General features: G+C 45.6%; 2 protein-coding genes across 3 annotated transcripts; one reads left to right on the forward strand and one right to left on the reverse strand.

Annotated features, from left to right (window-relative positions):
- Positions 1–157: 157 nt before the first annotated feature.
- Positions 158–6,130, forward strand: mfap2 (microfibril associated protein 2). 2 transcript variants are annotated; one of them, XM_044023483.1, is made up of 9 exons: positions 169–621; positions 2,213–2,274; positions 3,412–3,459; positions 3,738–3,761; positions 3,868–3,957; positions 4,055–4,096; positions 4,198–4,285; positions 5,183–5,256; positions 5,344–6,130. In XM_044023483.1, exons 1-9 carry the CDS (start codon positions 578–580, stop codon positions 5,445–5,447), a joined length of 576 nt encoding a protein of 191 aa, XP_043879418.1. In that variant the 5' UTR covers positions 169–577; the 3' UTR covers positions 5,448–6,130. The 2 variants fall into 2 exon arrangements, with proteins under 2 accessions (XP_043879417.1, XP_043879418.1); XM_044023482.1 differs by having other exon boundaries at positions 158–621; positions 5,183–6,130.
- On the reverse strand, positions 5,050–27,911 carry LOC122767911 (rootletin-like). Its single transcript, XM_044023481.1, has 37 exons — positions 27,792–27,911; positions 25,117–25,356; positions 24,190–24,316; positions 23,961–24,106; positions 21,878–22,069; positions 21,628–21,791; positions 21,363–21,528; positions 20,559–20,665; positions 20,220–20,447; positions 19,967–20,057; positions 19,786–19,872; positions 19,495–19,707; positions 18,625–18,824; positions 18,337–18,519; positions 17,986–18,130; positions 17,745–17,891; positions 17,415–17,645; positions 16,373–16,566; positions 16,141–16,268; positions 15,898–16,067; positions 15,630–15,809; positions 15,158–15,292; positions 14,923–15,066; positions 14,362–14,600; positions 14,130–14,289; positions 13,845–14,012; positions 13,345–13,768; positions 12,806–12,969; positions 12,583–12,703; positions 11,711–11,874; positions 11,180–11,395; positions 10,159–10,383; positions 9,925–10,074; positions 9,497–9,697; positions 9,224–9,355; positions 8,465–8,638; positions 5,050–7,129 (listed from the first exon to the last, which is right to left on the reverse strand). The coding sequence occupies exons 2-37, from the start codon at positions 25,171–25,173 to the stop codon at positions 7,043–7,045; spliced, it is 6,060 nt and encodes a 2,019-aa protein (XP_043879416.1). The 5' UTR covers positions 25,174–25,356; positions 27,792–27,911; the 3' UTR covers positions 5,050–7,042.
- Between the last annotated feature and the right edge of the window lie 37 nt (positions 27,912–27,948).

Consider the following 27,948-nt stretch of genomic DNA (forward strand, 5'->3'; position numbering starts at 1 on the left):
TGTTCCCTCAGATCATGTAACAGACCAACAGTATACTTTGTTAATGGAAAATAAAGAGCTGAAACCTATCTACCTTTTCACTGTCATTGTTCATCACTTGCCCACTCAGTTATCAGCTGCCGGGTTTTGTTTAAGTATTATTATTATTATACCTCATGTTGGCCGTCATGCAATAATAGTATATTCCTTAAAATGTATATTATTTGAAGTGTAGCCGATTTACTTATACACCATTATTTGTGGCTTCTTATCTTCCATTGGTAAATGGACAGATAATTGATCCCATATCCGAGATGATGGGTGTTGCCGAAATGTTGAAAGATGATAGAAGACTCAAATTTATATAAAACAAGAATGAAGTACAAGTACACCCAAAAAAAAAAAAAAACACAATTCAGTTACAGTAACGCGAGTAAAAGTAATTCATTACTTTTCCATCTCTTACTGAGAGTCTGTGGTTCTGGTTAGACCCGGGTCTTTTGGGGTCTGGGGGGGCTGGACTGGACTGGACTGGGAGGAGACTTGAGATGCGGGGTGGTGCAATGTGGCTGTGCGCGCTCCTGCGCTCAGAGGACACATGAGAGAGCTGAGCAGAGTCGGACCAACCTGGACCAAAGTGAGGTAAGACAACCGGGGGGGAAGTCGCATTTTGCACGTTTTAAACTGGACCTGGTTTTTAATGCACACAGCGCAGAAGATTAAACTTTCTGCTGAAAGTAATGAACATGAAGTAACAACAACAACAACAACAACAACAAAAGAGACTTTAGAGACAAGACTGCGCTGATTGGATGATGCAGATTCAGACGGCGCTTCAAGGACATGGAGCATCAGTCACTGTAGCCACTGTAGACCGACTGTAATGGTGGATGAAGTGCGTGCATGTTAATGGCTGTGGTGAGCTGACATGTGGTCCTGTGTTTTCACTGGAGAGAAGAAGAAGGAGGAGGAGGAGGAGGGACTCACAACACAGCCTGCAGCAATGGCACTACAATGGACTGTGTCTGGAGGGTGGGGGGTCAATGAGGGCACATGCAGACACAAGTATATATTACTTTTTATTTGGGGGGTCATATTTTGATTAAATCAAAGGCCGTCAAAGAAGATGAAATCACACTGTGTGTGTGTGTGTGTGTGTGTGTGGAGGGGGGAGATGGGGTCTGTAGCTGGGAAGGAGTCCTTGGGGAGAAAGGGGGGGCTAATCACTCCCAGATGTGTGCTGTGAAAACATATGGTTCCCGATCGCCACTGTGATGCACAAGAAGAATGTGTGTGTGTGTGTGTGTGTTATACTGGACCACAAACACACACACACACACAGATTTATTGTAACACATGTAGAACTTGTGCAAACAATGTTTCCATCACGTTTCGTGTGCGGCCTTCACTTCGGGCCGCATCCAGTTTTGCTGAGAGAGAGAGAGAGAGAGAGCTGGAGGGTCCACGGTGTAGGATGTGTGTGCATGAAGGAGGAGGAGGAGGAGAAGGAGGAGGAGGAGGAGGAGCGTTCATACTTTCCATGAAAGTGGAAAAGTAGTTTAGTCAGTGCTGCAGGAAGGATCCGAAGATTATGCATTTGGTGACAACTGTGGCTTCTCTCAGTCTCACAGTTCTGAAGAAAGTGAAGGTGTAGATCTGGTTCACTGGTGTCCTCATGTCCTCATGTCCTCATGTCCTCATGTTCATGTTTGTCTGACGCCCTGTTGTTGGGGTGAAGATGAAGGACAGGGGGGTAGGAGGGGGAGAGGAAATGACCAGTGAGGGTGACAAAAGGGAAAAGGGAAGGATGTGGAGACACAGACACAAAGAGGGATGGGGAGGGGTGAAGAAAACTAAGGGTGGGGCTGGGGGGCTCTCTGTCTTTCTTTTCCTGGAATGCAGCGTCGAGACTGTCTGCTGCAGCGAGGGAAAGTGGGAAAACAGAGGGATTGTTCTTAGGGAGACAAACGTGCCACCACATTCTTGCTGTCAGAGTTTTCTCCCCCCTTGTTTTTCTTTGCCGTGTCTGTCTGGGGGCCAGTGGAGGGGGTTTGGACGCGGGTTATTGGGGTGGGGTGGTGGTCAGAGGAAGAGCAGTGGGGGGTTATGAGAGGTGATGAAGGCCACTGGGAAAGAGAAGAGAGGAGAGGAGATGAGAGCTCAGGAGACCGAAAGTTTATTCACCGTATGTTGCTCTGCTCTGACTCTTCATCCTCTCCTCTTCTCCCTCCAGTGTTGAAGTCAGTCTACCTCCCACAGTGACCATGAGAGTCCTCCTACTCATCTGCATGCCAGGTAAATGCACCACGGTCCTCTATCACACTCACTTTTTACCCTGGTTCACTTCTCAGAATGAAACACTGGTATAAATACTGGTAAATAGTAGTGAAGGGACGACGCCACTTTTTTGTGTCCGATTCCAATAAAAACTTGAGTATCTGACGTTCCATCGATACTGATATTAGTCCGATACCATCATTTTTAGACCATTTATGAACGTATGAAGCTGTTAAAAAACACATTTGTGCCGAGTCATTTCAAGGACATCATTCTCCACCTGTGCAACAAATATTGTTCTCCCCAAAAAAAGAAGACGTAAACAGTCCGAACATGACTCAGCTGGTTTTTATTTACATCTCTGTCTGGGTTTTCTGATCTGCCCGATATCCGAAAAGCTGAGCTCTGTCCACGGCTAAAAAGAAAAGGAGTATAAGTATTCAGAGAGTGCAAACATCTGACTCAGATGTGTCGACGGAAACTAAAATAAAAACTAGAGTTTGACAACGATAACTGAGTCAAACTGAATTGTGATGTGATGACAAAACTTAACTAAAATGAACTGAAGTACATTTATTTCATACATAATCCATTTGGCTTCATATGAAGCGTGTTAAAAAAGTAACGCTGCTCACAGACAGCTGGACACACTCACGTGGCCAAGAACACAACCTCATGTGCAATAAAGAGAATTAAAGTTGTTGTAGAGTTAGTAAAAGTAGTGGTTAGTACAGGACCAGTGTGTAGGATTTAGTGGCATCTCGGGGTGAAGTTGCATATTTTGCAACCATTAAAGAATAAGCTTTACACTGCACATCCAAGTGTGTGTGAGAAACTTGTACTTTACTGAGTACGTCCTGGTTGTGTGTTGTTTATAGGTCACGTCTTCTTATGTGTTGTTGAGTCAGAGTTATGATGCATTTTTAGCAGTGATATAAAGTAGCAATAATTGTGCAGAAGTCACATGAAATAGAGCGTTTTTCTTTTCTTTTTGTTCATAAAACCGAGCCAAGTGGACTTTGAACTGTGACAGATTTCACAGGTATAGGTTGTCGCACATTCTTAAACCCTCTGTATATACATTAAGTCTACAGTTTAAACGTTTAAGCGTTCGAAGGGTTAACGCCTCATTGTCGTGATGACCTTGTTCCTCAGTTCTGCTGCTCGCCCAGGGTCAGTACGAGGAGCCGTTTCCATTGCTGGGTGAGTTCATGAAGACTCTCTCTCTCTCTCTCTGGCCCGGTTTGTTCCAGCTCAGCATCTGTTCCTGATCTGTCTCACTGTCCTCTGACATGTCACCTCGCCCGGAGGACTCTCTCTCTGTCTCTCTCTCTCTCTCCTTGTTATTTACCACCCGCGCAGTGTGAGCAGCATCTTGACTCGTCTGCATGTTATTATTTGTAAACGTCTTTCTCATGAAGTCATGGATTACGTGTCACTGTGTTGGTCTCATGAAGCATTTTCTTCTCTCTTTTTCACAGATTATGTGCCAGATTATTTTCCAGGTAAAAAGTCTTTTTGACTTGATGTTTTTTATTTTTAATGTTTAAATGTGAGCGTGCTGGACAGAATAAAAATTAAAAAAAAGGATGACTTCTCCTCTGTTTCTAGAGAGTCCAGATACTGAAATACCCGACTCTCTTCCTGGAACCTTCCAGCAGCAGGTTAGACTTCACCCGGTGGTCCGTCCAGAAAAAACAGGTATATCCCCCTCGCGTCAGTATATTTAAAATAAGTTTGTGTAACGTGTCGACAGCGACGCACTAACTATTAAATCTATTTTCCATGTGGATGTCAGGGTCTGATGTGGAGACGGAGCCCACAGAGCCCGGCCCTCTTGGTAAGAGAGCTGCAGAAATGGGAGGGGAGATAATTGAGAGTTGTTTACTCGTGCGAGTGGAGAAAATCACTTTTTTTTTTTCTGTGTGTTTGGTTTCCCAGATTGCAGAGAGGAGCAGTATCCCTGCACCAGACTCTACTCGGTCCACAAGCCGTGCAAGCAGTGCCTCAACAGTCTCTGCTTCTACAGGTATTTAAGGACCAAAAATCCATCCATCCGATCACAGCGGAGACCGTTTACAGTAGCTTACAGTAGCATATTAGTACATTATGTTGCAGAGCTGCAGTGCACTAGGGAAGGACCAATATATGGCAGTCCATGGCCAAGTGGAAACCATAAGGTTGCCGGTTTGTGTTCCCACCAGAAGGTACCCATCGCCCCATTGACCCCAATTATCCTAATTCTAGGAAGATTTCTAATAGAGGACGGATCAAATGCAGAGAAGGAATTTATTTATTTATTTTAATTAAACAAATTGAAATATTCTTAATATTTCACATAAGTGACTTTTAAAATGCCGTCTCGCATGCCAACATACAGTCCTGGTGATTTATTTTAAAGTGCCACAAGGGGAGCCTACATTTGCCCATTTCATTCCAGGAAACTCATGATTCGTAATGGCCTCGTTTCAAATGATTGTTTACACGTAAAAAAATATGAATCACATCTTTTGTGCAAAATTAAAGGGCCACTTCACCCAAAATAGCATTTCCAGCGATAAATGTGTTATTCCATTCTCAGACAGTGGATCTGAGACACGTGTCTCATTCCCACAACAGAGGAAAAAATAAACAAATCTAATAGAATCTGACTGTGTCACAGAACGTGAATTAAACAACAGCAGCATCAGAATGGTTTTAAGTCTATTCTTCATTGGACCAAGTGGGAATAATTGTAATAATATTGTGAATCACAGTCATTTTTGTTCAGGATAATCACGATGAATCAAGAAATGTTGAACAGAAGAAGTTTTATTGCACAGATGACGTAGTGATGCAGCTGTGGCCGCATCAAAAACACTTAACTTAACTTAACTCAATCACTCGTACTTCAGTGTGTGTGTGTGTGTGTGTGTGTCTTATTCAGTTTGCGACGGGTCTACGTCATCAACAAGGAGGTGTGCGTGAGGACCGTGTGCGCACACGAGGAGCTGCTCAGAGGTGTGTTCCGCTTAGTCCGTGTTTATGTGCGTGTTCCACTTAAGCCTGACTCCTCTTGTCTGTGTGTGTGTGTGTGTGTGTCTTTAGCGGACCTGTGTCGTGACCAGTTCTCTCGCTGTGGCGTGGCAGCGCTGAGCGGACAGTGTGCGTCACTAGGAGGGAGCTGCGGGAAAAGCTGCGGCGGCTGCTGATCCAGTCGCGAGGTCGGTCAGGGACACGACCTGCCCACGTCCTCAACCTGTCCACATCCTCCGCTTGTTCCTCCTCCTCCTGACTCTTCTACCACAACTCATTACTCTTGTGTTAGGTTAGGCTCAACTCCTCCTCTTCCTCCTCCTCCTCCTCCTCCTCCCGCTCAGTAGATCCCGTGTATGGTTAAATATAACTTTGATGATTGTATGAATCACTGGTGCTATAAACACATCACACTGGTGCTATAAAGAGTTAACCTTTAGAGAAGCACATAAAACTGCAAACATGTAGTGTTGTTTTGTTTGTATCACATTAATCTCTCTAATGCTTTGTTTGACACACGTTACTGTACTTTGTGTTGAGACGCAGTCGTTGTCACGATGATCTGTGCACTGACATCGGACAAAACTAATTGGTATGTGGGGGCCGTCGGCAGTCTCACTGTAGAAGACCGTGAGACGTGAGAGGAGGCAGACAGGTGGTGAGTGACCTCAGTTTTTGTGCCGCCGCGTGGTGGATCTGTGCTTAGCAACCAAAGCTGCGAGCGCACGCCGGTGCACCCCCCCAACCCCCCGAGGCAACGCGTGCCCTGAAAAGGCACCTCACGAGCCGCCTCTGTACTACTGCTTTGTAAAACTGTCACTATAAAGACTGAGAAAAAAAATAAAACTTTTTTTTTTAACTAAGCTGTTTCGTGAGTGTGACTGAGTCAAATGGCTCTTTTCCACGACATGGTCCCGCCCCGCCTCGCCTCGCCTCGGCACGGTTTAGCATTTCCACTAGAAAAAAGTACAGACCGAACGTGTTGTTTTCCACGCGACACACAAACGAGTGACTCGTGACTTGTAAAGCCGCTGTTTTCAGTGTAAGTGAATCATTAGAATCAGTTCATTAAAAAGATTTGTTTTAACTCCTCTGTTAAATATTGAAATTCTAGACATTTAAGCCACGTTTTTGGGATTGTTAGATCTACAGTTCGGCTTTGTTCGGTTTGATTCTTGTGTCGGAGGCGATAAGAGACGGTGGGAAACACGCCAGGCAGACAAGGGAGATGGATTTAGTGACTTTGTGTGGCTTAATGTGGCTTCGATGTGTCCCCACAAGCCTTAGTGTTAATCATCTGCCTTCATACAGTGAGTAAAAAGTATATACACCTAAACTACACTATTAAAAATAATGATGTGCCACTTCTGAACCATTTTCTCTGTTAAAAACATTATATAATACCTAATATACTGTCTGCTTTCCAAAAAATAAACTTCCTTCATTCGTTTCATGGCACTCATACACAGACAAGGCCTTAGTAATACATTTGTGAGCGTATTAAAGCCAAACTGTGTGTGAAAGCGCCAGCTTCCTTCCTACACTGCATCCAGATTGTTGTCTGGACGAGAACACTGCAGTCTGTCACGTCTGTGTGTTCTTCACTGTGCTCAGTGTAACTAAAACACCATCATCACAACGAGACTAGTGGTCGTTTCCGTCGCGGAAAATACAACAAATACTTTTGTTAACACTTAGGAATGTTTGTGTGGGTAAATATTGCTCTCAGATATTCACGTCGAGTGGATTTTCCCTGGTTCGAGCGGCGTCTTCAGTTTCCCGCCGACATTATGGACGACGGCAAAGAAGGCTGGCGCCGTTTTATCTCCTGCTGCAGCTGCTCCTTCAGGGTGGACACCTGCAGGAGAGACGGTGGTCATCAAACCTTTACTTTGTTTTTGGACTGTGGGAGGAAAACGGAGAACCTGGAGAAAACCCACGCACACACACACGCGGGGGAGAACATGCAAAGTCCACAAACAGGGAACCTTCTTGCTGCAAAAACACCTCATTATTAGCAATGCAGAGCAATAAGAACTCCCTTGAGTCAAAAACCTGCAAATAATTTCCACATACACATGAATGGGAAATGGTTGAAAAAATGATCACAAGCCAGGCCAGTTTGGAGCCTCACAGTGTCGTCATAGTTTAACGTAGAGATGCGATTGAAACTTTAAACAGGTCACTTAGTTTAACGTAGAGATGCGATTGAAACTTTAAACAGGTCACAAGACTTCAGACTTTTTTCACCTAAATCAAAGTTTTGATATCAATTACGGTTTTTAAACAATCACAGTTTAAGTTTTGTACTGTTTTATTAGATCTTTCAACAAACAACAAACTTTTCCTGCCTAGAATTTCCAACCTACACAGACATTTTTTATATAAAAACGTTGCTGTGGTTGTTGTCTAACCCTGTGTGTTGTTTTCATTTTCATTTAACTTGCAGTTTTTCTTAAATTTACCTGAAAGCACAGAGAGTTCTGGTCAAACCTCCCATTGACTCCCATGTTAAAACTCAGCTTTGGAGTTTTCAAAAAATGAGGACGAGGGTGATTTTAAAACCAATTTCTCCGTCAAATCTCACCCATATCTCACAAATTTAAATGTGGGAGCTCCAGAGACAGGTGTTTGGAAGGGGGCGGGGAAAGTCGGGGAGGGGGAGGGGCTTGTGCAACCAGCTGCAAGAGTCAAGTCTTAAAGGTTGATTCCACAAAAATACTACTTTGGCTAAATACTACATGAGTTTCAAAGGTTCAAATCAGCAGCAAGAAGCAGCCACGATCAAAATTTCGCCGCCTCATTTTCTAGTTTTTATTACTATTATTATCATTATACCTTTATCAATCTTTTAACTTACACTGATATGAGCTACATTTCCCAGCTTTTGTGTTTCATGTTTGATTCCTTCGTCCTCACTGCTGAACGTACAGCGAACAGCACATTTACCAATGTTCACAGTGTTTTATTTAGTTTGTTGTTGATCTTGACATTTGGAGCTCTTTCATTCATAGACGATCACAGGAAAAGTGTCTGGAGAACTAGGTCAAGAACAATTTAAGCTTTCTAACATGTCGCCCCTCTGGATTATCACTGGAACGTGTCCCAGTGCATGCTTGAAAGCAGCTTAACCATTTGTGGGATGTTGGTCTTTTGTTGGTCTTTGCGCGTTTGTGTGTGTGCGTGTGCGTACCTGCTCCTCCAGGCCTTTGACTCGGTGTCGGTGAGCTCGTTCTCTGGTGCCCAGAGTTCGCTCGATGTCCCTGATGTCTGTCCTCAGTCTCTCCATCTCCCTCTGAGCTTCATCGCGCTGCTTCCCTAAACTCTCACAGAGGCTGTGCGACTGCTCTGTTTCAGCCAGCTGAGTCTGCTCATCACACACACACACACACACACACACACACACACACACACACACACACACACACACACACACACACACACATCAATGGAAGAGACCAAATGTGACCACAACAGAAAAGTGGAAGACGTCCTGGCACAGCATTGCTACGTTCCTTGTTGTTAACTTTCAAAAAAATGAAGCTTTCCCACAAATATGCAGCAAACTGCTTTGAAGGAACTTTTTGATGTGGTGGTGTCAAAGAAATTTACTGTGGGTGTGTTTTTGCTTTTAATTTCTAGAATATTTTATCAATTTTTTAATGCACATTATTAACATGTATGCATGTTGTGCATGGGTTATGTTTTAATATATTATATTAATATTTGTATATAATATAATGTATGGAAAGGACTGATGTAGAAAATGTATAAACATTTTATAGCTTCACTTTTTATGAACACATTTTGGTGCTCTAGGTGTGTTAATGTAAGCTTTTTTACATATAGATGTACGTATATATACACATGTATATGTATGTATGTGTATATATACATATATATACCCATATATGCATATATATACACATACTATGTGCATGTCCTCTCCCACCTGCAGCATGAGTATCTGTTGCTGTGCCTCCTGCAGCTCCTGCTCAGCTGTGTTCAGTGAGCGATCCAAGCGACTCCTCTCTGCAGAGAGCCGCATGCTGCCCTCTTCAGTCTTCAGCTTCTGACGTTCAACCTACAAACATGTTTTTTATAACAAACACGTGAAAACCTGATTGGGTGCTGGTGCTTCTTGGCATTATAGATCATTACTTTCACAGTAACCATCCACCCATCGGTTGTAGTCCACTGTGAACTGAGAGATCACAGTGCTGACCTTATCCAGCGTGTTCCTCAGTGCATTCTTGTCCTTCTCCAGCCTCACAGCCTGTCGCTCGGCATCTTTCTTCTCCATCTCGAGCATGGCGAGCGCTCGCTGCAGCCCACGCAGCCTCTCCTCTAGAGTGGCCCGCTCTGTCTGAGCCGACTGGACGCCGTGCTGAGCCTCCGCCAGAGCAGCCGAGCGCTGACGCAGGGCCTGATGAACAGAACACAATAATGGCATCGGGATTAGGACGTCTGAAGATGGACATGTGAGGTAGTGGTACAAAAACACTCTCAAAACTTTTCAAATGAATCTCCAATGTAGACCCAAATGGTTCCTCTCCTTTGGTAAAGACATCTTTGAGAGGGGTAGCGAGGCTTTCTGCCTCATTAGGTAAGTGGTGCAACAGGCATCTCTGTGTGAGAATGCTGGATCTCCACCTCTTTCGTGTTGGTGAGCTCAGCCTCCAGCTCCTCTCGTCTCTGCTCACTCTGGTTCAGATCACTCTGCAGACTTTGGACTTTCTCAGTGAGGGCGGAGATGTTCGTCCTCGCTTCAGAAGACGACGCCCGCACTTCATCCACGCGTTCCTTGGTGGCACAGAGGAATAATCGTCAACACTTTCCGTCCACTTTCTTTCCAGACTTCTCTCCCGCCCCCTCAGTTTCACTCACTTGTAGATGTGTCCTGTCCTGCTCAGCCACACTCAGCGTCTTCTGCAGAGCAACCAGACGACTGTGCGTGCTGCTGTGAGACGCCGCCACTTCCTGAAGGCTCTGGTTGAGAGAAATACTTTTCTCTCGGAGTAAAGATTCGCCTTCCTGAGCTTTGAGCAGAGCCTCGCTCAGCCGCTCCACCTCCCTCTGCAGCAGAGACACACGGGCTTCTCCATCGGCCACCTGCAGTTCACAAGCATAAAATTCATAAGCAATTAAGCACTGCAATTATCAGCAAGAAATCTACAATAAACTACGACCGCAGTGATGAAAGAGCCCTTGGGGGAGTGCAGCAGTTCCCTGACCTCAGTTCCATCCATTTTTCGCCTTAGGGGGCGCTATAGAGCCCTGGGCCCTGTTGGGTCAAGTTTGTGTGTTCGGTGTTGGCCTCTTGTGCCACGTATGAAGTTTAGAGACGATCGGTCAACGTATGGCGACCGATCCTGTTTCGTGGCGAATGGTCGAAATTCGCCAAACTTCCAGTGGTTGCCTTGGCCGCGCCCCCTTTTGAATCCGCAAAATCTTTAGATTACTTTTTGTCTTTGATGTGTCTAGAACAAATAGTCGCATTTTTTATGTTGGAGCGATAAACGTGCTGAGGCTAGTTTGTTCATCGACGGAGCAAGATGGACGCCAAAGTCAAAATGGCCGACTTCCTGTTGAGTTGAGGCCGTGGTCCCAATTGACTTTTTCGTTCGTCTTGGGCTGTGACATGTTCCCACCAAGTTTCGTGAAATTTTGTGCAACTGAGTTTTGGCTCGATCCATCAACGTTTCGCCTTAGGGGGGCGCTTTAGAGCCCCGGTGCAACACACAGGTCTGCCCATCATGACAATATTGCAGTTTGGTCACACCTGACCTCCATGCCACGTTAACCCTCTCAAAATCTTAGTATGGATGAAGACACGGAGCTGAACTTTCATCACTTTCAAATGAAAACAGTTGTGTGGATGAAGCTGATGATTATCGGCCTGTTGCACCTGTTTGAGTAGCGACTCATGTCGGTCCTGGGAGGCCTGGCTCTCTGCCTCTCTGTCTCCCAGGCTCAGTTTGAGTCTCTGCAGCTCCCCCTCCAGACTGCGTCTGCCCAGTTCCAGCCTGGTGGCCCGAGCCTCGGCCGCTTCCAGCGCCTCCCGCAGTCGCTTCCTCTCCGCCTCCAGGCGCACCTCAGCCGCACGCTGCTTGTTGAGCTGATCCTGCAGTGATTTGGGGGGAGGACAGAGGAAGGACAGAGGAGGACACATCATATTTTAAAGGCCATATCTCTTTGTATATATCAGTGCTGTCAGCAGTTTTAGTCCTGAAAGAGCTCCCTCCTGTGGTAGAGAAGGAGAATTGTTGTGAAAGGTGCTGGCATTAGCTGCCGACATATGGAGACACTGCAAGAGGTGTAACCCTGTGTGTGTGTGTGTGGCATCTGTTGTTATTATTACATTCCCCCATGTGGAGATCATGATAAATCACTGTGGTCACTCCTCTGTGTGTGTGTGTGTGTGTGTCTGTGTGTGTACCTGTGTGTGTTTCTTATCCAGCTCAGAGGCCTGCAGCGCTCGCTCTAACTCCTTCACCCTGTCGGTGAGCGCTCTCCTCTCCTTGTCTCCTCTCCTCACCATCTCCTCCTGCTGCTGGAGCAAAATCTGAGTTGTGGTCAGACGCTCGTCCAGACCGCGCCGCCCTGTGATCACACACACACACACACACACACACAATGTTAATCATCAATCATCAACAGTGGCCTTTTAGTTTCAGTTTAGTTGTGATTTGTTTTCTTTTCATCTGGTCAGTGGTTGTCTCCCAACTGGGAGATCAGGGGTTCAATGTCCGGCTCCTCTGGCCTACAGGAGGACATGTCCTTGAGCAAAACCATAGACTGTACTCGTATGTGCTGTACTTTATCATCTATTTCCTTTAAATGGAAACATCATTTACAGTACGGAAATATCATGTGCTATAAAGGAAGAGCAGAAGATTCATTCACTCTCCAGGGGAGTTCATTCATTCACTCTCCAGGGGAGTTCATTCATTCACTCTCCAGGGGAGTTCATTCTATCCTTCTTCCTGGTTTGCTTTTCAAATTGGAAAGGGCAGGGGTGTCAAACTTAAATGACCTGAGGGCCAATGAGCAACTAGTCTGGACAAGAGGGGGCTGGTCTGGGTGGTGGGGGGCGGGAGTGTTGTTCAGTAGAGTGTGGTCTATAGGACCTAAAAATGATAACACAATATTCCATCATGATATCACAATAAAGATATTCACAGAATTTCAAAGTAAAAGTGCTTTTTTTGATATGGAACGTTGAGAATAATGAAAATAATCAAAAACAGATAAATGAATGTAAAACTAGATCAATAATAATGTGCACAACAGTAACTGTGCCTCTTTTACCATCTTGATATTCCTGAATGGCGTTTTGCAGCTGAGTGAGGCGACTCTGAGCGGAGTCTCTTTCCCGCGTCAGCTCGTCCACCTCTCGCTGCACGGCCAGCAGCTGACATCGAGCGTCATCCTTCAAAAAACAACAATTATAAGATTTACATCGTATACATTTAGGGTGGTGTTGTTGTTGTTGTTGTTATTTTTATGCCTGCGTGTTGTGCGGCTCTTTTACCCGCTCCTTCTGTGCGTCTCGCAGGTCCTTGAGGAAGTCTCTCAGTCCACTCCGCAGCGTCTCCGGGTCCAGCTCGGGCTGAGGGAGAGGCAGCGGCGTTTCCCCTCTCTCAGGAGAAACCGCTCCTGAGCCTAAAGTGTTGTCAGGCGTGCTTCCTCGAAAACCTTTGACGTAAACATTTGCAGTGAAGAAGCTTTTTTTCCGCAGCAGAAACATCAGGTTTGTAAAACAGTGACAAACGACTTTCAAAAGAGGAATAAGCTGCAAAAGAAGAAGTCTTGGAAAGAAATCCACTCGATAGGAACAGTGGACTGACAGAGGGTGAGAGGACAGAAGTGGGTAAGGTAAGGACAGAAGACGCTCTTGGAAGAGCTGGGTCTTTAAGAGCTTCTTGAAAACAGACAGGGACGCCCTTGTTCTGGTAGCGCTCTAATTGCTTTCATTTCATTTAAATCACCTTAATAAAAATATCAACTAAGAAGAACAATCAGGAAGTCACAGTAAAAAGCCTTAATCCCACTTGCGTGTTTCATTCTTACCTTTAGGAGGCGACAGTGAGGAGCGCAGTGGTGAGATGCTGTGGTGGCGTGACATGTTGCCGGGGGACGTGGAGCTCCCGCCCGGGCTTCTCCCCCGACCTCCTCTGCCGGACGCTCCGATCCCCAGCGTGCGCGTCAGCGCCGACTGGAGGCTGCTCAGGCGAAACTCCAGCTCCCTCCTGCCGACCTCTGCGCGGGCCAGCTCGGCCTCCGTGGCGACCAGGCGACCCTGAGCCTCGCTCAGCTGCAGACCGCACTGGGCGGCGGAGTCCTGGGCGGCCTGCGCGCGCACCGACAGGTTCTTGGCTTCGTCCTGAAGCTTCTTCTCGCAGCCGCGCGCCTCCTGCAGCTGAGCCGTCAGCTCCCTCTCGCAGCCACGCCAGCCGGACTCGGACTCCAGCAGACGCTTCTGAATCAGAGAAAGCTATAATAAAAAAGAAAGGATTCAGGGATGAACCTAAATGTTCCCACAGATCTCATCTCTCTTCCTTCATTCTCACCTCCTTTTTCAGCGAGACTCTCGCTGCTTCAGCTTCAGTTAACTTCTGTTTCAGGAGGAAAGAGTCTCTCCCCCTCTCTTCTTCTCTTTGCTCCTCCAGTGAGAGACGAGTTTGCAGCTCGGCCACCTCCCTGGCTTTCTGCTCCTTCTCTCCCTCCAGGACCTTCAGCTGTGATCCAGAAATGTGGAATTCAAATTGTATTGTGGTTCATTTCATTCTGAATAAATGTGATCATCTACGTTTTGGGACAGCCGGTGTGTGTGTGTGTGTGTGTGTGAGGGCGACCTGTCTGCGGAGCTCCTGCAGTTCTCGACGAGCTTCAAGTCGTGACCTCTCAACTTCTCTCAGGCAGCTGCGGAGCTCCGTCACCTCCTTCTGAGCGGAGGAGAAATTCTCTTCCAGCACTGCCAGCCTCTGCTCCTTCTCCTCACACTGTCGCTTCACACTGAGACACAGACACACTCACTCAGACACACGCCCTCCTAACTTGTGTCTTATTGTTGTTTTTGTGCCTCACCCGATTCTCTCCGTTTCTACATTCCGCAGCGTTTCCCGCAGCAGAGTGTTTGACTGGCCGAGAGTGTCTCTCTCCTTGCTGGCGTCCAGGAGGCTGCGCCGCAGCTCTGCGCTCTCCCGCCGGTGGTTTTCCGTCACATCCTGGGTTTGGCCGAGGCGACGCTCCGTGTCCAGCAGGTCCCGTCTCAGCTGGTCTCGGCTCTCCTCGGTCGCTGAGAGAGAAGCTCGGCACTGCTCCAGCTGGAGGGTGAGACTGCAGTTTATTACCAGGTCATGGAACTGAAGGGGTCGTGATTATTATTATTATTATTATTTATCACAAAAAGATTTCAGACACTCTCCTGCACCAAAGGCCACAGAGAAAACCATTGAGTTTATATCACAGTGCACAGGAGTTGTTGATCCACTGCTGCCACAAGTTCAAGTGTGTTACTATTATTGGTGCAGATTTAGTCCGACTTTTCTGTTTAGTTTCATTAACGATGAAGAAACTGTCAACACTTATCTAATGCAGTTACTTAATCATGCAGCATGACTTATGTTTGGTTCTGTGATCAGATACCTCTTTGAGAGCAACATCCACGCGCGACTGAAGGTCGGCGCGACTCTCCCGCAGACTGTGGAGCTCACGCTGGCGTTCCAAGGTCGCGTCGTCCAGCTGAGAGCGAAGCTCCAGCAGCTCAGAGCTCAGAGCGCTCACTCTGGCCTGGAGGAAAAAAAGACAAAACGCTGTCAACAACATTCAACAACAACAACAACAAAAGATTAATTCAAATTCAGACAGGAAGTCCTGTCACCTGCTCCTGCTCTTTGTAATGTGCCGCTTCTCTGGACGTCCTCTCCGCCTCCAGGGCTGCAGCCGACAGTTCCGCCTGCAGACTGGACACCCTGTCAGACAACGCTGTTTTCTCTGCCTCCCTCAGAAAAAGAGCCTGGGAAGAGTCAGATTAACACACAGATGGACCACGATGCACAAGTAACTGCTTTTCTTACTATATCTGCTTAATCGAAATGATTTACTGTGCTGGTTATTGCACAAAAACAATAACACAAGTAAATCCCTTGTATGTTCTGTTGTATATGTCCAGTATTACAATCTCAAAGTCACATTATACAGACATGTTCAATATTAATTCTATCTTCCTATTGGAGGTCATAATTGCTCAATAACACGTCATCAGGAATATGAACGTGTTATTCTTTCAAATGAAAGCTGGTTCAAAGCACTGTTGTACACAGAGACGCTGTTTATAGAGGTTAGTTTCCGACCTGTTGTTTCTCAGTCTCCGCCTGCAGCAGACTCTGATCTCTGTCGTGCTGGAGACTCCTCAGCTGGTCCTGCAGCTCCTCTCTGTCTCTCTGCGCTCTGTGGAGATGATCCTCCGTCTCCTGCCTGAGCTTATTCACGACCGCCTCGTGCTCCATCAACAGTTTGTGCCGGATGACTTCCTGTTAAGACACGGAGCGGGACGTTATGATTCCAGACGTAGAATTGGTTCACATATTGGACTTTAAGCATCACACTGAACCTGCTGACCTTTTCTGACACGAGTCTCTGCACTTCCTCCTGGTGTTCAGAGATGGCCTTGCGTAGAGCCTGCTGGGCCTCCAGCTGTGCAGTGTTGAGAGAGTGAGTCAGAGCTTGTTTCTCCCTCTCAGCCTGAGCCAACGCATTCTCCCCGTCGGACTGAAGACGCCTCTGTTCTGCTGCAAAAAGGAAAAGCAAGCAGTCGTCAAACTACTGTCCAACCAGGTCCAACCTCTCCTCATGGTCACTCACCGGCAGCCGTCTCACAGCGGACTCGAAGGCTCTGGTTCTCGGTCTCCAGCTGCTCTCTGCGTGACTCCACCTGAGCGAGCTGCTGCTGCACCTCAAACAGACTGGTCTCCAGGGACTCCCGCTCAGACCTCAGGGGATTAAAACCGTTTACACACAAAGTTACACACACACACACACACACACCAACAAGACGCGTTCGAAACGGCGCTGCAGACCAACAACCTGAACACACCTGAACGCGGCCAGCTCCTCCGAGAGCACGGTGTTCTCTCTCTCGGACGCCGTGAGCTGCACCACCAAGCCCGCTTTGTCACGGGCCAGTTCTGCCCGACCGCGGCCCACCTCCTCCAGGGCCACCTCGTTCCTCTGACCCTCCCCTCGGGCGAGGCTCAACTCTGACCCCAGCGAGGTCACCTCGCCACAGAGCTGTCAGAAGGTGAAGTGGGGAAAGAAACATGCGGTCATCTCGAGGAAATACAGTTTATTATAACCTTTGACCTTTTTGTCCACACTTTTGCACGTTATTTCAACCGTCAAAAGCAAAATAATCGATCTGTACCGCCTTTCTGTTGCGTTACACTGGTTCAGCACCTAATGGGAGGTTCTAGACCCAATATAGTCCGGGCAACAATGGAAATAGAGTGTGCAAAACACAAAATGTGCCATTTTTGGATATAAAAACATGCTATAACATCATTTCTTGTAAGATTTAAAGAAATTCAAGCAGAAACTCTTCAAAAACTCAGAAGTTCAAAGGATACAAGAATTGTGAAGCTGCTATCAAATAAGGGGTCCTATGTTAAAATGTAACTTGACCTGTTGAGATGTTTTTGATTGAAATAAATATGACCTTCAACAAATGAACATTTTCAGTTCTTTACAACCTATAAAATGTTTTGAAACTCTGCATAATAATTTGGAACAGTGCATTTTAAGTTTTTTATTTTTGAAAATATCATTGGAAGGTTTGTTTACATTCAAATTATACTCTAATGGTTAATGACTTGAAAATAATGCTGCCTGTCATTTGCATCGACGATTTAGAAAAACTAGAGAAAAATATCACTTGCATAATAATTTGGAACGCAGTGTAAAGGGCAGGTTCACCACCAGCTTTAACTTCCATTTCTTTAAAGTGGAATTAAATTAGAGAATTTTAATGCAACATAATCTACGTTCTCCCTGTGTGTGTGTGTGTGTGTGTGTGGGGGTTCTGCAGTTTCTCCCTTCCTATGTCAACAGCGTGTGGATGTGATGTATAACCTTTAATCTACCTGTGTGACTCTCTCCTGCATCTTAAATCTCTCGGCCCTGAGAGTCTGGAGCTCCGCCTCCACCCCCGCCCGGCTCAGCTCGACATCCTGCAGGGACTGCTGCAGGGTGACGCGCGCCGAGTCCAGCTCCAGCCGGTCCTGCTCCAGCCGGACCAGCTCGTCTCGGAGGGTCAGCTTCTCCTGCTCTGCCTCGCGTTTCTGAGACAGCAGGAGGGATTTCTCCTCCTCCAGCTGACAGTGACATTGACAGAGAGACAGTGAATGTCTAAAAGCAGCTTTAATCAAGAGTTTCATGTCATTTAAACGAGTAAAATGATTCATTTCTCTTGCCTGGAGGATGTAGGTGTTGAGGTTCATCTTGTCGATGACCAGGCCTTCGTTCATGCTGCCCATTTTGGCCAGAGAGTCCCTGAGACCTGCGGCCTCAGACTGCAGCTTGTTGAAGAGCAGCGAGAGCTCCGCATTACCGCTCTCTGCCTGAAGGGGACAGCGGTGGTCGTAACGTGAGAGAAGACAACGCACAGAATAAAATCGATAAACATTAAACGGGGGTTTGAGACTCTTCTCTTACTTTGGCGAGTGCCTCAGTGAGTTGGGCTTTCTCCCGCTCCAGGAGCTGCCTCTCAACCTCCCCCTGCTGGTGAGTTTCCTTCACTGCAGACAGCTCTCCGCGCTGAGCAGACGCTCGACTCTCACTCTGGTCCCACTGCTTCTGTCTGGATCGGTACATCATTGTTGTTTTAGCGTGTTTAATTGTCTAGGTGGATTCTGGTTTAAGAGGACTGATCAACCCAGCTGCAGTGGACTTGCAGTGGTTAGTTTAGTCTGTTGTTACGAGTTCACCTGTGATCGTATGTACGCTGTATGTTGGCAGCACTAGACGTCGTGGATTAACTTAATCACTGTTGATGATCCGACTTACATCCTCTGAGTCTCCGCCTTCGCCCGGTCTCTCTCCTGAACGGCGACCTCCCTCTCCTCCCTCTCGTGCTCTCGCTCTCGCTGCGTGGACGCCACCAGCCGCTGTAGCTTCTCACAGTCCATCTGCAGGAGGTGGTTGCTGCTCTGAGCGGCCTGAACGTTCTTCTCCAGACTCACCTTCTCACTGCAAGGTTCACGGCGTATGTGCAGGAGAGAACACATCGTGGAGTTGAAGTTAACAAGCCCTGCAGGACTCAAGGGTCAGAGGTGTTAAAAACGGTGTGTGCACCTGGTCAGTGTGTCTCGCTCCTGCTTCAGACGCTCCTTTTCTCTCTGCGCGCTCTCCCTCTCCCTCTGTGCAGCGTCTCTCTCTCTCTGCAGAGCTTGGTTTTGTTGCTCCGCAGCTCTTCTGGTCGCGTCTGCCTCTGAAAGCTGCTTCCGCAGTTGTTGTAATGAAGACTGGACCGAGACGAGACGCCCTCGAACGTCCTGCAACAACGTGGAGGAAATGTCGTGTTAGTTAAATATAACAAACGTGGTAGAGGTTTAAATCTGCGCGGTGACCTTAGGGTTAGAGCTGTTACATTCACACAATACTGATTAATGCTCTCTCTTTGGGCTTTCACACTGGAGCGGCTCCAGCACACGTGTGCTATGACTTTTCTAATGTTTTCGAGTAACCTTGGCGACAAAAAACGCAAAAAAAACTGCAAAGAATTTCCACAGACACATTTTTTTGCACACTCTAGCTGAGGTCCATGAAAATAATCAGAAAAACTCTTTTCCTGCCCACAAGTTCCAACCTACACAGACATGTTTTACATAAAAACACTGCTATGGTTGTTGTTTTTATTCTCATATGATTTGTGTTTTTTTGTTAAAAATGTTAAAAATCAGCTTTGGAGTTTAAAAAAAAAAAAAATGAAGACGAGGGTGGTTTTAAAACTGTAATTTCTCTCAATTCACACCCGGTTTTGACAAATGTCAATGTGGGAGCTCCTGAAGGCCTCCTGACGCTCACAAACCTAAACTGTTATGTCTTTATTTTGTTTGTAAGACTTTAATAAAAGAGGTTTTAGCTGTGTTAAACATGCAGACCCATCTACACCCCGAATTCTGCCGTTTATACCAAATTATGTACAAATTCTCATAAAATCACCTGCAGCTGGAGCGTCTTGTTTGCGACCGCAGAGCGCAGCGCCGAGAGCGCCGCCTCCGGGAGAGCAGAGAGACGAGAGGGGGAGGACGACCTCAGGGGAGAGGAGGAGCGGTGGGCGGAGGAGGAGGAGGAGCCATGCATCAGGGACAGCAGCAGAGACGCAGAGTTGTCCTGGTCCGCTTCTGAAGACGACTCTCCGTCCGACAGAACTGTCTGTGGAAGAATATTAAAATGAAGCGCTCCCGTTGCAGTGGTGTAACAGTGTGTGTGATAAGTGTCTTTTTTTTTTACCTGAGCAATGTCTCGCAGCGTGTCCAACAACGCTTCAGTGTGGACTCTCATCGTCTGCATGTCAGTCTCATCGCTGCCGCTCTGCTCCTGCAGGGAAACCAGAGTAATTAAGCACACGTTCCACATTAAAGAGTAGGATTAAAGCGAGTGAGCGGGTTTCACGGCCTTTATGACCTCTCACCTCAAGCCTTCTCATCAGTGCTGCATTTTCTCTCTCCTGCTCTTCCATTTGGCCCTTTAGTCTCTCGCCCTCTCGCACTGAATCCGATAACCTGGTGGTTAAAAAACGAGAAATCATTGTGTGTACCTCCAACTTCTAACAAGGTTCATCACGGTGACTGAACTGCGAGTTTTAGACCATGAAAGCACAAATCACCTGCCATTGTTCCAGGAGACAATAAAGACAATGAGTGGGACTTTTGACACTCACTAACCTGGCACTGAGCTCACTTCTCTCCGTGTCTGTCGTGGCCTGAAGTCTCATCATCTCCGTCACCCGCTCCCTCAGCTGCTGCTCCAGCTGAACCCTCAGAGCTTTCTCCCGCTCCAGAACCAGCGCCGCTCCTCCCTCGCGGCTGTGCAGCGCGGTGGACAGACTTGCACACGACACCTGAGCGGAGTGGGACACGCGAGACAGCTCGTTGCGCATTTCTGACAAGTCTCTGGAATTTAAAAAGAAAGGGAGGGAGGAGAGGGAGGAGAGGGAGGAGGAAAACGTTAAACAATGTAAATAAGCAGCTTTTCAAACAAACAATGTGTAGTTTACAAATGACCTCTCGGTGGCGCTCTTCAGTTCACAGATATGCCTCCTGAACCCGACCACCTGTCGCCATAGCATCAGCAAACGACTGTGCTCACTGCTGAAGTAACTGTGGAAAGACTGAGAGAAAGAATGGAGATAAAACAACATATAAACTACCTTAAATTCACTTTTTAAGATAAGATAAGTCCTTTATTTGTCCCGCAGTGGGGAAATTGACATTGTTACAGCAGCAAAGATAGTAAAGATAAAGATAATAAATAATAAACATGCATGACCAGAAAAATGTACAATATATAAAGATATTCACCTCTAAGACTATACAAAATATTTAAAATAGAATGTAGAATGTACATTATAGACAGTTTGCCGAATATACTCAGTACGGACTTGCATATATACAGTATAAATAACGTGTTGTTACGTATGTTTTGTCTAATGACGATATGTTACTCATTCTCACTGCATCCCGGAGTCTTTGAGCCGCACGGTGCAGGAACAGCAGCAGCTGTGAGCAGCACATGTCGGCAAATAGTCAGACGGTTGTTTACGGCACGCTTGATTTTCAATAGCGAACAATCACGTTCATTAAAATGATTCATTCAAAAGCCAAAATCAGTAGCGCACCACTATTTCACAGCCAGGTTTATTTTGAGCAGTAGAATCCACTTCTAAAGGTTGTCGCGGGCGCTTCTTGGCATTTTCGTGTCACTGACAACATTCATTTATATCTTTTTAAAGTCAGACGCTACAGTTTTTCATTTACAAAAATTTACAAAACAGCAAAACATGTCAAATGTAAACGACCTCCTCTCACCTCTTCTTCTCGCCTCCAGTCAGATTCCTTCTGCTCCAGCTCCTCTCTGGCTTTTGTCCAGTCAGCGGTGAGCCTGCGGATGTCCTGGCTGAGAGCCTCGTTGGCCAGACCCGCCTGCTCCAACTGCTCCCTGAGCATCGCATTCACTGCAGACAAGCTGCTGCTCCTGAAAACACACAAGAGACACACAGACATCTTAACTGTGGTCGACGGCGTCGGGGTCAAGCTGGGGGAGAAAACTGAAAAATGGATGTTGTTTTTTCACCTCTGTTGTTCTTCCTCCAGACGGATCAGAGCGTCCTCCAGGTTGCTGCTCGTCTCTTCCTGATGGCGACCGTTCGATGTTCCCGGCCTGTGTTTCTCCAGTTCAGACGACTTCTCCTGCAGCATCTGCTCCACATCCACACACTTCTTTTTGTACTGAAGCACCTGCAGAAGCAGCACAGACACACAGTATGCAGCTACATATGTGTACATATATATATATAGATATATAAAGTACAACAGAGTCCCACCTTGGCCTGCAGCTTCTGCACGAGCTGCGCCTGCCTCTGCTGACCCTCCTGGTACGCGGTGAGTTTCCGCTTGTAGGCGGCTTGCTCCTCTTCCAGCCGCCTGCGGAGATCCACGTTCTGCTGAGCCAGGCTGCGAGACTCCGGCGAGTCCTGGTCCCCGTCTGCGGTGTCGAAGCGTAGCGACTGCTCCAGCTGTGGGTTTGAACAGAACTGAGAGGTGAGGGCGATGTTTGAGACGGAACGTTGATTCCATCAGTTCAGGAGGTTTAAGGTTTAACTATGTGTAATTACACACAAAGATGCATTGTTTTCATTGCACCATTATTATTCTCGTGGTAATTAAACATTTCATTTATTTCCAGTGTCTATTTTCAGAATGAACGCCACACGGGCGTCTGTCTCTACCGTGGCCTTGACCTTTGACCACCAAGTCACCCTCTTGTGACATCTTGTATCACATAAATCAGACGTGCTGTGGAGGCACAAAAGCACCAGAGAGGAAACAAACCTCTTACCTTATTGTCAGGGAATTCAATTAGTAGTAAAAACAAGAAACTCTAACTACTATTAGGTGAAAAAGACTTGTTTCAAGCTGCATGATCTGCAAGTGCAGCAAGAAAATAGCACTTGTTAAGTTTCCTTTAAACATGAAAAACATCTTTTTAATAAGTAAAAAAAATGGTGTGATTAGATAAATAAACTGAATTCAAGTCAATTGCATGAGTAGATATTTTCATTTATAGAGTTAATGAATTTATGGAGCATCTCAAAAATGGGTACATACTAAATTTGTAATAAGACTTTCTACAGTAGAGTTTTATCAAGGGCCTGGTTTAAATCAGAGGCCTCATTTAGACCTGGCATTACCTTTTATTACCTTTTATAACCAGGAAAATCCCACTGAGGGAGTCCTGGCCAAGACAGGCAGCAGCAAATACTAAACAACTCAACACTCAATTACAAATTCACACGGTTCAAACACAAGCAAAAGACAAATAAAAAGATTAGAAGAAACAAGTGCATGGTGTGGAGTCGGCCTCAAGAACTCTGTCTGGGATGCGTCTCCTGTGACTATACGTGATTCCATGTTTTATCCGTACTCTGTATACAAATACACACAGATGTGGCGTCTGTTCACGAGAACAAAAATCCTACTTTTAGCCAGTGTGACGACAGAGACGAGTCCATGTGTGCGACTGGTAGAGACATGAAAGAAGGGTTTAAAAGAGAGAAATCCTGTTAATTCAATGTACAAGTGTAAGAATGATGTGAAACTGCAGCGTCTCAGAGGAGGCAGCTGCTCATGTGTCCTGAGGATGGATTGACATTCGTGCGTGCTCAGGAATGTTGTGTTTCTGTCTGAAGTCGCATTCAGGCGCGTTCACATCTGCACTGTCAGCATGTGACGGGATTCAGAGCTGCAACTAACGATTATTCATCAGCGATTAATCTGTCCATTATTTTCTCGATGAATCGATGAATGGTTTGGTCCATAAAATATTAGAAGACCTTAAGAAATTTTAACTTTGATTAACTTTTGATGATTTCTTTGTTATCCAGAGCAAAGAAATGAAGAAAATATTCACATTTAAGAAGCTTAAACTATCAGAAATGTTGTTTAAATCATGAAAATGATTATCGATGATCAAAATAGTTCATTTAGTAATTGATTAATAATTGATTAATCGATTAATTGTTTCAGCTCTAGACGGGATCACTCCAGACAACCATTCAGAAGTCTAATCAGAGTCGTCTTTTGGCTTCAAACCCGCGTGTTTCCTTCTGTAATCTTCAACCCAGAAGGAAATGTGTTGCCCACCTATTCACCCACCCACCACTGCACCTCCTTCCTCTCCACTGAAGCCCCTGTTTACAGTTACCCAGGGTGACGGACGCCATGGCAACATGCTACTTCAACTCATTCCAGCCCCCGTCACCTGGGCGACGAGCAGAAGACTCAAGAAGACAAAGAAATGCCAAGAAAAATGGAAAGAGCCACAGCGGCTCCTGTCTGTGCGTAAACATGTGACACTTCCTGTGTCTGAGCCTCTGGGTGTTTGTCACCGCGCCGCCGTTGCCTTACCCTCTCACTGATGGCGCCGTACTTGATGGCGAGCTCGTCGCGGTCCGCTCTGCTGTGTGCCAGCAGATCCTCCAGCCTCGCCAGCTCCCCCTGCAGCACGCGGTTCTCCTCCTGCAGGGACATGACCGAGGACATGGCCGCCGTCGCTAAAGGGCAAACAAAGACAGATCATTTTTTTTTTAAATTCTTGATGATTTGATGGCGACGTTGAGGACTGAGGGCCACGCACAGCTCTCACTGAGGTTCTTTGTGACGATCTCTCGCACTCGTGCTGGCAGACATGTGGGGGGGGCGTCGGGTGAAGGGCCCCGGACCGTTAACCTCTTCTCCTCAGACAAAACGCTCTCCTCCAGCCTCTGTGTAGAGAACACAAACACACACACACACACACACACGTTTAGAGAGTGGAACATTTAACATGTCAAGTAGGAAAACCGTGAGAGACGAGAGGAAATATGAAGTTCAGAGTGCAGGAACTGAAAAGATTGGATGAAGTGCAACTGGATCTTAAACAGCAGTGACACAAAACTGAAAACACAACACTGTGCTCCAAAACTAAGACGCCAAATGACAAAATATACAATTAAATTGTGCATTAGATTAAAAACAACAACAACAACTCAGATTTAGTCGATTTTTTGTGGCGTAAGAAAATGTCTCCATGTGATTAATCCAGGATTTAATTCATCGTCAACTATTTCGACACTGGATTAAATGATCACACTTAAATGTGAATATTTTCTGGATTCTTTGCTCCATTTAACAACATAATAGACAAAACACGAGATCCTCATTTTCCAGGTTTGGTAAACAAAGATCAGCATTTTACAGACTAAACAAGTACTCAATTAATCGATAACTATTATTGAACTCACATGACCCAAAACATGCGACTAATATTACACAAAATAAAAGAATAGTTCCTGAATAAACATTTTTTTTTACAATTATCACAATAATATCAGAAGTCGCAAAGACTTTGGTCCAGATAATCGTGACAGGACACTTTCATTTCATCTCACGCGTTAAAAATGAAAACAAACACACACACACACACACGCGCAGAGGTAAGCACAACAATGTTTCACTCAGTGCACATTAATAAGCCATGGGACATGATGATGATGATGATGATGGAGGAGTGGGAGCACCTCACCTGAATCACCGACTCCAGTTTGTTGGAGTTGGGTCCAGAGTGTTCCGCAGCACTCATGGCCGTGGCAGGATTAAGGATTAACCCAGAATAAAGTCGTCATGGTTTAACAACGACTGAGGTTGAAAATAAAACAAAAACCACTGAAGTTTTCTGTCGTTTCAACCTGTTTGTTGTCGTTGTTCTGTCAAAGTTTGGTCACAGAGGAGCCGCAGCGACTGATCCTCCTCCTCCTGTCGCCTCCTCCAGAACAGACACAGGCACAGATTGAGGACAGCGGGATTAGTCGGTTTAAAGATATACACGCCTCCTCCTCCTCTTCCTCCTCCTCCTTCACTACACTCTCACTCACTCACTCACTGGCAGAGAAACCTGCAGCACACACACACACACACACACACACACACACACACACACATCACTGCTAAGCTAAAAATAAAACATTTAAATCTACCTTCACCTTAAACATCTAAGATGTTCATAACACAGGTGTATTAAGTTTGAGACCTCTGCATCAGACCGACCACTACCAAGTTAGCATGCTGCAACAGCTTTGTTGCCATGGCAGCCGCCGCCAACAACACCCTCCCCCCCACTAGTTTCATTATAAATCTGTAAAAATGCAAATGTATTTAAAACTAGTAAATTACACAGTGAAGTTTTGATTGTGCCTGTTTGTTGGTGCCAATGTCATCAGGTGCAGGACTTGAGCTGGTAATGGAGCATCAGTGGAGTAACATTTGGGTGGAATGAACCTTTAAAACTTACAGAGACTCTGGCTGTACAAGCCCCTCCCCCTCCCTGATCACCCCTCCCCCTTCCAAACACCTGTTTCTAACTGTCCAAAATGGCGAAAAACAGGGAAAGCAACATGTTTCAAAGTTGTCGTATTTCAAGAACGATTGGTGATACAGATTACATTTCTGGTTTGTGAGCGTCAGGAGGCTTTCAGGAGCTCCCACGTCCAAGTTTGTGAAAAACGGGTATAAATTGACAGAGAAATGACACTTTTAAAATCACCCTCGTCTCGACTCCATTAACATGGGAGTCAATGGGAGGTTTGAGCAGAAGTCTCTGCACTTTTAGGTGATTTTAAGAAAAACTGCAAGTCACATGAGACACACAGGGTTAGACGACAACCATGGCAACATTTTTATCTAAATGTCTGTGTAGGTTGGAAATTGTGGAGAGGAAAAGAGTTTGTTTAGAGATGTATGTGATTATAATGCGCAATACACAATACGCAATACGTAAAAAAAACTAAACTTAAGCTGCGATTGTTTAAAAATCGTAATAGGTATCAAAACTCGGTGAGAAAAGTTCCAAGTCTTGTGACGAGTTTAAAGTTTCAACCACGTCTCTACGTTAAAGTATGACCACACTGTGTGGCTCCAAAATGGACTGGGTTGTGATATTTTATGTGACCGTTTCCCATTTATGTGTATGTGGAAATTCTTTGTCGCCATGGTTACTTGAAGGCAGCAAGAAAACAGACCAAATAAATCACAGCAAATCCTACACCTTATACTGATGGTTATTGTTATTTTGTTTTTTCATATTTTCATTCATAAAGATAATGTGAGAGTATTCACACAGTGAAAACCCGACAACAACAATGTATTTAAACACGTAAAAGTTCAACTATACCAACGTTAAATAGACAAATAAGTCTGCTCTCCACCAGCGCGGTGTTTGGATTGTCATAGTTACAGACAAGAGGATCATTGTGTCAATAACAGACACACACACACACACTGTCAAATGGCATTCCCTAAAACCCTAAAACCAAGTCTTAACCCGTGAAATGCCCCTTAACTATGGCAAGTATCGGATTTAACATTTAATCAGTACACAGGAAAATGAGTTAGTTTTGATTATGCTTAGTTTTAGTTTAGTTTGATGAGGTTTATTCATTATTATTTATGTTGTTATGTTCATGTGATTTTTACCTTTCACACAGCCGTATCATGATGCACAGTTTGCACTTCACTAGTTTCTTGTAGATGGTTGTTCATCATCTGTCCTCATACACTTTTAAAACGGCATCTTGTGTTGGGTTTTTAATGACACACAATACTTATTATGACCCTTTTTTGTGCATCTAGCACCTGGCAAATACTCCTAAAATACTAAAACTAAGCATTTACAAAAAAAATAAAAGCTATTACTAGCATTTTAAAAACAATTATAACCTTGATCTGCATGACTTAAAAGTGCTTTAGTTGTGTTTATTTGACCTGAAATGACAGTTTGGTAGATAGTTAGGTGAAGTAGATAAACCTCCAGTCACTCATCATCATCATCTGCTTCTTCCTCGGTTCTCGTTTGTTCCTCACACTAATAAAAGCTTCATGTGTCTTTTATTCACCAACATCCTCTTTTATCCAAACACAGTGAGACAGAACACGAGGACACGCCCAAGTTTTCAAAAAGTCTGTGTCAGGAGTTGGAGGAGGCGCGAGGAGCAGAAGCACGAGGAGAAGAAGAAGAAGGTGAACGTTAAACTGCAGCAGCAGCATTTCAAACATCATCATCATCACCTCATTATATCACAAGAGCAATAGCGAGTGTGAACAAACGCACCACAGACACACACACACACATCCTCTCCGTGGTGCGTTCACGGTCCTGTAACACACTTCCTCTGTGTGATAATGATACTAACAACAAAACCTCACCTCGAGCCATCATCGGCGGAGCACGGGGACGAAACCCACGTCCACAGCAGTTATTATTATTCCACAGCTACAATCATCAGCTGTTTCCAGTCTCGTCCACACAATCACAAGCCTCCTCCTCCTCCTCCCGCTGCTCCTCCCGCTGCTGCATGTGCGT

Source organism: Solea senegalensis, linkage group LG4, assembly GCF_019176455.1.
Source record: "Solea senegalensis isolate Sse05_10M linkage group LG4, IFAPA_SoseM_1, whole genome shotgun sequence".
NCBI classification, from domain to species: Eukaryota; Metazoa; Chordata; class Actinopteri; order Pleuronectiformes; family Soleidae; genus Solea; species Solea senegalensis.